The 11436-nt window shown below is 49.0% G+C and overlaps 1 protein-coding gene across 2 annotated transcripts in view; it reads right to left on the bottom strand.

Annotated features, from left to right (window-relative positions):
• Positions 1-985: 985 nt before the first annotated feature.
• The window catches only part of mrtfab (myocardin related transcription factor Ab), a 38505-nt gene continuing 28054 nt past the window's right edge, over positions 986-11436 (bottom strand). The window contains exons 7-18 of one of the 2 annotated variants that reach the window (XM_084456389.1): positions 10589-10741; positions 9765-9922; positions 9409-9540; positions 8894-9147; positions 7616-7784; positions 7045-7440; positions 5629-6690; positions 5293-5487; positions 4946-5053; positions 4662-4802; positions 4175-4235; positions 986-2311 (exon numbers count right to left, since the gene is read on the bottom strand). In XM_084456389.1, the coding sequence (XP_084312515.1) occupies positions 1785-2311; positions 4175-4235; positions 4662-4802; positions 4946-5053; positions 5293-5487; positions 5629-6690; positions 7045-7440; positions 7616-7784; positions 8894-9147; positions 9409-9540; positions 9765-9922; positions 10589-10741 (3356 nt within the window). In that variant the 3' untranslated portion in view covers positions 986-1784. The remainder of the gene's footprint in view (positions 2312-4174; positions 4236-4661; positions 4803-4945; positions 5054-5292; positions 5488-5628; positions 6691-7044; positions 7441-7615; positions 7785-8893; positions 9148-9408; positions 9541-9764; positions 9923-10588; positions 10742-11436) is intronic. The other variant, XM_084456390.1, reaches the window with a different exon arrangement.

The following is an 11436-nucleotide window of genomic DNA, read 5'->3' as shown; positions in this document are numbered from 1 at the left end:
AATGACAGTTTTAACGAACTGTCTGGACAGATTAGAGGGAAACACATTGGATACAGATGAGAAGAGGACATTAGGGAGTGGAAGGACAAATGAGATGAATTTGATAGAGAGAAGATAGACTTTGGTCACTGTAGGACGGAGAGATAAGCGAAGAACAAATTAGAGAAATATTTCGGAGTCTCGTGCAGTTATCAGTGGTTCACACCATGGTTCTGTATCTGACCACTATACATACAGTAACTATATAGCCTATTATGCATTACTGCATTGCTGCAATAAGAACTCTAAACTACATCTCAGAATGAATTAGGATATATACAATGCAATCTTTTGAAGTCACACGAGACAGGAAAGATGAGACAGTCTCCAGACTATCTATGGATGTTTTTCAGGAGTCAGGGTGGGACAAACCTGCTGTCTGAACATGCCATTTCAGAAGCTCTCTTCACCAGGGAAAACCTCCACCCCTCTTTCCTCTTGACTACATTCTTAACAAACTCGTTTATTTTTTATCTCTCAGCCTCAGTGTCTAATGAACAGGAACCAAGAGTATGGACTTCAGAGACAAATGGGAGAGGGTCAGAGACAGAGACAAATTGGGAGAGAAGGAGAAAGAGAGATAGACGAGAGAACAAGAGAGAGGTCCCAGACCTAGCCCAATTAAGTAGAGGTTTATATGCAGTAGGAGTACAAAGTTGGCCTTCATTATTCCCAGTGTTGTCCTGTGGATGATAATGAGAAGCACTTGCAGACTTCTCAGGCAGTTATGACAATGGTGCCCTCTAGTGGCGAATATTATACAAGGCTGATGATGTCTGTAGTAGTGTGGGCTGCAATAACACAAAGTATCTGTATTTTTGTATATATTTGAGCCTTGTGAGTGTGTTTGTATGAGCACGATGGTGGTGATGAGAAGGAACAAAATGGACGACGGGGACTCCTTTTTCAAGTTTTCTTTGAATTATTTATTTTTTGATGTGTTTTTTTTATAAAAAGGACAAGGTCCAAGATGTTTGGAAGCCCCGTCCAGACCCTTTATTCCCCTCTGCTAGTCTCTAAGCAACCAGGAAAAAAATAATATGGACAATCAATAATATACACCCCATATACAGCAATGCATAGTGGTCTAGTGAACACCTCCAGTACTCCTCAACCTCCAATGAGGTGCGTTTCATCAACTGGTTTCCACCAATGAGGTTCAATTCATCAGCAATTTTCCACCAATGAGGTTTCATAAATCATTTCATCAGCAGGTTTCATCCAATGACGTTTTGGTGTAACGACCATATATTCTCACCAATAGTTTTTTTCCGGCATTTTAAGTGCAAAGTTGGAGGCACTGGACATGCTGTGGTTCTCTACCTGCGTAACACTCCTTAACCACTAGGGGGTGTTGTGCAGTTGGGCTTTACCGAACTCCACCGACAACCAGGAAAGAAAAAGCCACACTGTCTGAATGATCCCAGTCTCACCAGCAGGTTGATGGGTCAGGTTAGAACAGGGGAGTGGTAGGTTGACTCCGGTTACAGTCGGGGTTGCAGGTCTCTATCTACCCGTGGGTTTCTCTCCTCCCAGCTGTCAACTGTGAGGCTGCAGTGGTGAAGCCAGCATAGGAAGAGTGTGTGTGTGTGTGTTTGAGAGAGAGAGAGCGAGAGATGGAGCCTGTACACAGTGTGAGCTAGCTAGCGTGTGAGTGTGGTACAGTATTTTGTGTGTTTCTGTCTGTATGTGTGTGTGTGTCTGTATCTGTATGTCTGTGTGTCTGTCTGTGTTGACCGCCCAGGCTACAAGCAGGAGTCCCAGTGCAGCTGTAGGTCTGTGCTGTCCAGAAAGTCTGCTGAGAACACACTAGGGGGTGTGTGAGGTCCAAGAGGGGCCAAATTGGTGCCCTCCTCCCCTCCTCCCCCACCCCCACCACCCATGGAGATATCCAGCCAGTCCATGCTGTCCAGGGTGGGGTCTCCGAAGTCCAGCCCCTCCGCTGGGTGGGGGGAGAAGCCCAGGTCACTGGTGTCCATGGGGGAGGGCGCGTGGTCCAGGATACTGGAGCTGCTCAGCATTTGGCTGTGGAGGTCGTCGATCAGCGTCAGCCCGCCGCCCGGCTCCACCCCTAAAAGGGGTGCGCCCGTGGTGCTCTCCAGGAAGTCCTCCAAACGACCACTTCCTGTGCAGGTGGTGGGCTGGGAGGGCAGAGCAGGCTCCGGGGGGGTGGGGGGTGAGAGGTGGAGGGGAGACGGGGGAGGGGACGGGGTTGGGGGGGCGGAGTGGTGCGCCAGGGAGGGGTCTGGGTTGGCCCTGAAGCCAGATATTTCTGGTTGGGAGAAGAGAAAGAGATGAAGAAATCATCAGTGCAGCACTGGATATATGAATATTGAAGACTTTTTGTGATCAAGGTAGTTCAAGATACAGCTGGGGGTCTTGTTAGAGTTATAGATAGATCATGTATGTAGGTATATAGGTAGGTAAGTAGTTAAGTAGGTAGTTAGGTAGGTAGGTAGTTAAGTAGATAGGTAAGTAGTTAGGTAAGTAGGTAGGTAGATAGGTAAGTAAGTAAGTAGGTAGGTAGTAGGGATGGGCATCAATGATCGAAGATCGATAATTGATTGATAAGGATTTTGGTTGATCACAAAAAAATGTGCTCGATAATCATTAATAAATTCAGTGGGAATTAGTTTGTCTACGTTCTGTGTGAGAAATGTATTTGTTGAATTAGTAGGCTACGCAATGGCGCAACAGGTTACCGAAGTAACGATGCATATTAATATTTAGCCAGTCCAGCAGCAGCAGAACAGCCTAGCCATGTTGAAGACGAAGCGGGCAAAACGAAGTTTGGCGTGGGATCATTTTTATTTAAAAGGCGACACGGCTTACTGCAGGTTGGCCAAATTAGTGCAAACCTACCTCTGCATCCCAGCAACCTCGGTCCCCTCAGAGCGAGTGTTTTCTGCGGCTGGCCTGACTGTCACCAGATTGCGTTCGCGTCTCACCCCTGAGCATGTTAATATGTTCATCTTTCTGAATAAGAACCAGTAGGCCTACTAGGCTCTCACTGGATTAAAGTTAAAGCTGGACGCTATTAAGGACACTAATGTTTACGTTTTCAGTCTTTTTTACCTACAGTACCCTATGTGTGAGTATTTAGTTTTTTTTTTACGTTACTGCTGGTGAGCTTATTTTTGCTATATTTTTTATTTATTTAACGTAAAATGTGTTGTTAAACAATACGCTACTCACTGCCTTGTTTATTTAAGAGGATCGTTATTGGACTGAAGTGTCTAGTTTGAATGCCGTTTTGAGTGCAATTGCGTCAGCATGCGTGGACAGTCTAATGTAGGCTAACGTTATCACAACACAAGAAATAAGGATATTTTAAAGGAAACATGCTTTATTTGTTATTTCTGCCTTAGGCGTTGTTTTAATGGAAAAAAAGCTTATCAATTAATCGATAGTTGATTGTTAATTCTTTCAATTATCGAAAAATAAATTTTGATTGTTTGCCCATCCCTAGTAAGTAGTGATCCCCGAGGAGAAATAACAGTGCTATACTGCGTTCCATTTGAAGTAGTGAGGTGGGAGGAGGGAGAGACGGAGAACGACATCACCCACGAGGTAACCGCGGTACAGTAAACACCAACAACAGTTCAGAACAAAGATGGATGTCAGCTATCTTTGTTAGCCAAACCAGTAGATGATAATGCACTACGCAGTATTTTGCACATACAAAAGAGGTCGTGAACATGTCCTCAGATAACAGTTGGAGAATACTGTGTGTACGACTGATTTAATGAGATACAAGTAAGACAGAAATTCTAATAAAACAGTATAACTTAAGTTATTATACACTTAGTTACACAGGGAGCTGCCATCTTGTTCACAACTTCCAGAGCTAACTGGGGGTTGAGGCGAGTGGTACGAATTCACAAGCAGAGAAAACAAGTCGTGAGGGCGTTCCAGTTAAAACTGTGTAGTATCTTATGAATCACAACTTTACAAGACAAATGGAACGCAGCATGAAAGCAGCAGCAAACTAATACACAAATAGATATAAAATATACAAAAATCCAAATATGCAAGAGTGTAACAAAAAATAAACAAGTGCAAACAGTAGATCGTCTGGATTGTGTAAGCATAGCTAGGTGGTACAAGACTCAAGATTCAATGTCTGTCTCCTTACCTCCACTCTTGAGCAGGATGTCAAATAAGTCGTCCATCTGCTGGCTGCTCAGCCCATTCTCCTGGGGACAGAGATGCAGCTCCATCAACTACAGCTACTACTACCAGCTATTATAGCAGTTTAACAAGACAGAGCAACTCTATAAGATACAGTTCATTGAAGATGATAGTAGATGGACAGAGAGAGAGAGAGAGAGAGAGTCCAGAAGGAAAAAGACATGAGGGCAGGACATACTTTGGGGCGCTGAGTGGAGAGAGAGGAGGTTCGTTTAGGGGAGGGAGGGGTGAACAGGGTGTGTCTGTCATAGGGTGGACACACCTCCCTCTGGAGGGATGGAAGGAGAGAATGGCGAGAAGAGAACATGAGAAAGATGGAAAAGGAGAAATGAGGGTTGGAGTGGAAAAAAAAGAGTGCAGATGAACAAGCAGCAGACATGAGATGAGGCTGCCCATTCTGTCCATTATCCCATGAGAACAGCTTGCTCTACCTTGAGAGAGGGGGGTGTGGTGCTTTGGCTGTCCGAGTCTGACACGTCGTCGAAGAAAGGCTGCAAGCTAGGTGGGGCAGAGACGGGTAGGCTACGCTCTGGCACGCCATTGGTCTCCAGGTGAAGACCCGCCTTCTGTCCCTGAGCGAGCCAATAGGAGAGAGAGAGAGAGAGAGAAAGAGAAGAAAGAGAGAGATCATCAGGAACAAGGTTGAAAACCCCAACAGCCACGCGAGTAGAAGGGAGACATTTCATTACTCTTGTCAATTTTGTCAGTCTCCTACCTTTTTGATAGGCCGGCTGACGGATTCGGGCTGTTTTGGATGGGTGTCAGTGCTGGGAAGTTGTGGTGGTGATTGGCTGGGGAGTTTGCTGGGAGTCGACTGCAGCCTCTGTGTGGGTACAGAAGGGATGCGCTGGATTCACCATAACATTACACACTGTGTCGGGCAGGTTCCATTCAACTGGACTACTACCCTTAACTATGAACATGACCAAATGCTGCATGTCAGCAGAGAAGCCGTTGATCGCTTGAGCGCCTTTAGATCATCATTTATAGGGGGCTACTTAAAATAAAAGATATTAATCGTTTAATATCTTTCACTCTAGCCAGACTCTACCCTCACTCTACCTGCAGTGTAATGCGTCCGTTGGTTTTGCCCAGTGAGGAGACTCCACTTTGGCCGTCTGCGCTGTGATTGGTTAGTGCTATCAAGTAGTGGTTGCCGTTGCCGTCGGTGACCAGGGTGGGCGTGGTCTGCGACTTGAGGAGGTCCAATGAGATGGTCTGGGAGCCGTTCTGTTGGCTGATGAAGACTGGAGTGACCTGGAGAGGAAGAGGTGGAGAAGAAGACACGACTCAAACAGCGTTCCACAGAGCTATCCTAGCCACTGTAAGTAGCAAAGTACGACAGTATAGCCAGTAAGTAAGAGATTTTCTATTCTATTCTATTAAGTGTGTGTTAACCTGTTGTGTGGTGACAGCCTGCTGTTTCTGCTGTTGTCTCTGGGTCTTCAGCTGCCTCCTATGCTGGGCCTGACTCAGCTTCACCTGGTTCAGGGTCTGGGCCTCTTGGATCTGGGTATGGACCTGGACCTGCCTGACGTGGACCGGGGTCTTCGTCTGCTGTTGGTTCTGCTGGCCCTGGGCCTGTGTTGGAGTCTGGGCCTGCTTCCCCTGGACTTGGACCTGGGTCTTATCCTGCTGGGTCTTGGCCTGAGCCTGGAGCAGGCTCTGGGCCTTGGCCTGGTTCTGGAGCTGGGCCAGCTTCTGCTGGGCCTGGAGCTGCTTCTGCTGAGTCTGCTGGATGATGAGCTGCTGCAGCTGCTGCTGTTGCTGGAGCAGCATCTGGGCCTCCGTCTTCTGCTGCTGCTGCTTCAGCAGCAGCCTGGCCTCCGTCTTCTGCTGCTGGATCTGCTGCTGCTGGTGCTGCAGCCGGTGGATCTGCTGCAGCCTGAACAGGGTCTCCTGGGAGCACTGGGAGGGCTGCGTCTGTCTCTTCACCTGGCACTCGTCCAGCACTCCCTCCATGCCCTCCTCCGCCTCCACCTTCACCTGCACCGTCAGCCCGTTGGTCAGGGTGGGAGGCTGGGGGAGGAGGGCGGAGGAGGAGGAAGTGGGCGCAGCCGCTTTGGTCTGGGCCTCCGCACACTGACCCGTCCTCTCCGCCCCCTCCGCCTCTCCGCCCAGCTTCCCCCGCTCCAGCTGGGAGCGCAGGGTCTCCACCAGCCTCTGCTTCTGCCGCAGCATGCGGGTGAGCTCCTCGATCTGCTTGTCCTTCTCCTGGAGCATCTGATCCTTGTCCAGGGAGGAGGAGGAGGAGGGGTGGTCCACGGCGTGACTGGCTGGGGGATCCAATCCCGGGCCGGGGGGGTGAGCGGCGGCCGGGGGCCTGGAGAGGGCGCACGAGGACTGGAGAAGGCCGTGGTTCTCCTCTTTGATCCGGGGGGAGACGGGGAGCGTGGGGTGGGGAGGGCCGGGGTGCTGGGGGGAGGGGTGCAGGGTGAGCTGGGTCAGGGGGGAGCTCACCTGGGGGAGGAGGAAAAGGGAGGTGGGGGGGGGGGGGGATGAGAAGGGAGAGGGGGTTAGCAACTTTTTCAGTGAGAATGATTCATAGGGGTGATTCATGTCTATAAGGGTGATTCATGTCTATAGGGGTGATTCATGTCTATAGGGGTGATTCATTTCTATAGGGGTGATTCATTTCTATAGGGGTGATTCATTTCTATAGGGGTGATTCATTTCTATAGGGGTGATTCATGTCTATAGGGGTGATTCATGTCTATAGGGGTGATTCATTTCTATAGGGGTGATTCATGTCTATAGGGGTGATTCATGTCTATGGGGAGGTTCACGTCCGTTCCCAGCGCGTCCCAGACTCACCATCTCGCCGAACATGTCCCCGTTACAGCTGGTCTCGTCAGGACTCATGGCCGCCAGCGAGCGCTCTGACGGCGAGGGAGACGCCGGAGGGGAGGAGCTTGTGCTGCCGAAGCGCATGATCCGCCCCGGGGCGACGCTATGGGCCAGCGAGAACGCTGCTACTTTGGCCATGGGCTCTGTCGATTGGTGGGTGAGCGCGGAGGTCCCGCCCGGGATGCTGGTCGCAGGATGGGTGGCGCCGGACTGGGCCGGCAGCGACTGGCTGGTTTTCGGGCCAGCAGGGTTGGTGGAGGCGGAGTTGTGCTCCTGGTAGTTCCTCAGCCTCTCGATCAGGTCGTTCTTGGTGCCCGAGACGGTCAGACCTCGCAGCTTCAGCTCAGTTTTCAACTCTGCCACCTGGAGGGGGAACACAGGCAAGGAATGGATGGATGAATGGACATGCATGAATGAATGTATTCATTCTTAGTTGATTCTGCAGCCTCTAGCATGTCACGGGGAGCAGGTCATGTGCAGTATGTGGTGTGTTTATAGTATAGTATGATGATGTCGGTTTCCTCCAAGCACTGCTCACTTTGAACTCATCCAGGTTGGCAGGCAGCGTTGCTGGCTTGGCCCCTCCCACTGGGGGTTGGTTCTGACGGCTAGCCCCGCTCTGAGTGGAGGGGGCTGGGGTCGTGGTGGGAACACTGCGGGAGGGGGAGGGGCCGGGGTTTGGCGCAGCAGGCTGCTCAGTGGGCGGTCTGAGGACAGATGAGGTAAAATGAGAAAACGCAGATCCATGAGCTCAGCTGAAAACTGGCTTGGTTTTGAGTGAGGAACCTTAGTTCATTATTGAGACAGAGAGAAACAAGAATACAGAGTAACTGAAGACAGACAAACACACACACACACACACACTAGGGATGTGCACGGTTAACCGATTTCTCGAGTACCCGAGTAGGCAATCTGCTAGTCGGAAAATAAACACTACTCGGTTAATCTAAAGGCTATATAATATGGCATGTTTTGCCGTGAAAGCGCGCATTTCTGAGCGCCTGTGCCCTTCTTCAATTGTTACCAAAGAGGATAGAGCGTTGGCGGCTGCCTGGAGAAAAGCGCTGTACTGTATATGGAGTCTTTTTAAGAGCGCTCCGGCACAGGTCCATGCGCGTATAGCCTACTCGTTTTCCAGCCTATAAAGAAATATTGAATGAATAGGCCTGTTGTTCAATAAATCTATTTAGTTTTGCATGGACATTTCTCTAATGAAGGCTTGACGCCGAAACATCCATTATTGTCCAATAAATTGGAAATAGGCAGTGAGTGCCGCGGTGCTTTTTAGATAACGCTAAAAATTAATTCACTTGTTATCCGGCATCGGCAGTAAAGGCTTGGTTTAATACTTAATTTATATTAGTAAATTAGAGGTCTGGTTGCATATTGTAGGCTTAGAGTTTTCAGAGTAGCCTAACGATAGGCTTAATAGGCTATGAGCTGGGCAGTGCATCCAAATTAAAAGGCTGCGTTTTTCGATTCCGATAGCTTCATGAAAACCTGTGGGTTATTCAATCTGATAAGTAATGCATCCAACCACACATCAGCTTTTAAATATGTTTATTTGCAAGGGCATGGACGAGACATGAAAGCACCGCCACGGTAATAACGGCGGAAAAAAACGTATTCCCCTCCGAGGGGGCCGGGGTTCAATGCGCTCTGTCTGGACGGTATCTTTTTTTGAGTAATCTTTTTTTTGAGTAATCGGTTACTCGAGTAGGATCAGGTTAGGTTACTCGGTTTTAAAATTAGTCGAAATTCCCATCCCTAACACACACACACACACACACACACACGGTCGGTCCTCCACACTCACTTGGGCGGAGCAGGAAGGATGGTGTGGTAGTTGTAGTGCTGCTGCTGCTGGTTAATAATCTGCAGCTGCAGGAAGAGCTGTTGTTGCTGGAGGATCTTGGCGTAAGAGGAGTCGAGCTGCGGAGGCGGCTCCCGCTCGGCCTTCTGGTCCGGGGGGATGTACTGGTGGTACTTGAGCTTCTTCACCTTGGGCTTGGTGTCCTTGGCCTTCTTCGGGCGCTGGGGGGGGCGGTCGGAGCCGGACTTGGAGTGGGACTGGAGAGAGAGAGGGAAGGAGAGAGGGAGGGAGGGGAGAGAGGGAGGGAGAGGGGAGAGAGGGAGGGAAGTAGAAAGAGGGAAACAATGACAGGTAGGTGAAGATGAAAAGATGTTACAAGGTTAGTGGGAGATTCTGGTCTAGGAAACCCTTCTATATATTATTGTTTTACTAAGAATAGAGAGAGTTGACTAGAAGCCTCAAACACACGGCAGTTCAATTCCTGCACCAAAGTAAACAGGGGAGGGAAGATGGCTCACCTTGCTCTGACCAGTCGCAGCGCGGGAAGCCACTGGTGTCGTTGTCCCATTGGTCATCTTTGGCTGGGGGGAGGAGTCTACACCATTCAACAACAGCGGTAGTGGCGGAAGAGGCGGGGGCTGGGAAACAAACTGATAAAGCGTCCGATTGGTCATTTGAAGTGTCAGTAATGGGCTTGATGAACTGTGTGTGTTTGTGTGAGTGTGTGTGTGTGTGTATACACTGCATTCAAAGTCTCACTTATTCACCCTTCGTTTATCATCTACAACGCTATCCCTGGCCAACTAAAAGCTATCAATCCAGGTACATGTCACACAGAGCACTTGGTCCACATTAGGAGGGTGTTTGTGCGTACCTGTGTGGGCGACATGTCTCCGTTCAGCATGTCAGAGGGGGACAGCTGGGAGACTGAGCCCAGCGGAGAGTCCTGATTGGCCAGCTGGTCGGGCGACAGGGCATCACTGCTGTCCTCGTCCAACGAGGAGCTCTCCCCTCCTGCGCCCTTCGGGGAGTCTGAGAGTGGGAGGGCGATGGTTAGTTTGACTCAGACAATCCCTCGGCCTCTAATGACGTGTGTGATCCCAGACCGCTCCTGCCTCTGAACACAGCGAGTACTCCCACACACTCGCTCATTTCAAAACGATTAAGGGCGCCTCTATGAAGGTGACAGCGATGACGAATAAACAATCAACAAAACGGTCCCGAGCTGCTGTTGTTTTGCGCGGCAGAGCGGAGCGCAGGCGGAGTTTGTTACACAACGAGGATGTTGAAATCTGTTAAAGAAACACCTCGGCCAACATTTGGAAAGAGGATGTAGAGCGTGATCACGCTGGCGTTGGGACATCTGTGAGTGAAGTCAACACGAGCACATGCAATGTGTGATGCAGGCGCTGCCCCGTGGGTTGGAATGTGTGTGTGTGTACATGAGTATGATAAATACCCTGTAGGCCGAGTTGTTGGGGGAAGTGTATATCTCTGTGTGTGTGTGTGTGTGTGTGTGTGTGTACATGAGTATGATAAATACCCTGTAGGCCGAGTTGTTGGGGGGAGTGTATATCTCTGTGTGTGTGTGTATGTACATGAGCATGATAAATACCCTGTAGGCCAAGTTGTTGGGGGAAGTGTATAACTGTGTGTGTGTGTGTATATCTGTGTGTGTGTGTGTGTGTGTGTACACACCCAGTAGGCAGTTGACAGGTACAGGCAGGATGTTCTTGTGGACCAGTTCTATGGGGCCTGGTCGGTGGGAGATCTTGTCGTTGAGGTCATCTGCGAGCCTGGCTCTCTTCAGCTGCAGCTGCTTGGCCTGCAGGGAGGGCTCGGCCAAGGTCTCTGTGTCCACCACAGCACCACACACACGCACACACATGGGAATACTTGACTGGGTTCTGCCATTAATCACTTAAGAGGACGCTTACACACTCACATGAATACTAAGAACAATTCATGTTATTTATAAAGCACTTTTCATTGTGAAACAATCTCAAGGCTGAAAGTGCTGAAATATATGAATACATAAAGTATTATAATATGTGACAGCCGCTGGTGATTTGGTCCCCAAGTAGGGAAAGGTCATTTTTCATTTTTTCAATTCAAATGATGTCTCATTTAATGAAATCTGCAAATATTTGAAGAATATATGCTTCTTGTGAATGTTGGTACACTTTAAATCACTAAGCAGAGTTAAAGGGCTTCAAAGATTAAGAGCTGTTGATACTTCTCACAGGACATGGACTTTGATTATTTAGTGATCCTAAAGCTGTTGTTATATTAAGTGGGTCCTTCGCAAGGTCCCCTTTCGTAATATGAAAAAATGAAGAAAATAAGTAAATAAATAACACTTTTTGCTCATAGCACAATGCGAAGTCCGTCTAGATGGGGACCAAAATACCAGTGGCTGCCACATACACACACACATTATACCCTCCCAGACAAAAGAAACTACATACCCTACAACAAAAGACACATTACAACGAACAAAAACATTAAACGCGGTCACACACACACACACACGACACATACACACA

Source organism: Borostomias antarcticus (assembly GCF_949987555.1).
Source record: "Borostomias antarcticus genome assembly, chromosome: 22".
NCBI lineage: Eukaryota > Metazoa > Chordata > Actinopteri > Stomiiformes > Stomiidae > Borostomias > Borostomias antarcticus.
The sequence above is the reverse complement of the archived record's forward strand: the minus strand, read 5'-3'. Positions and strand labels throughout refer to the sequence as shown.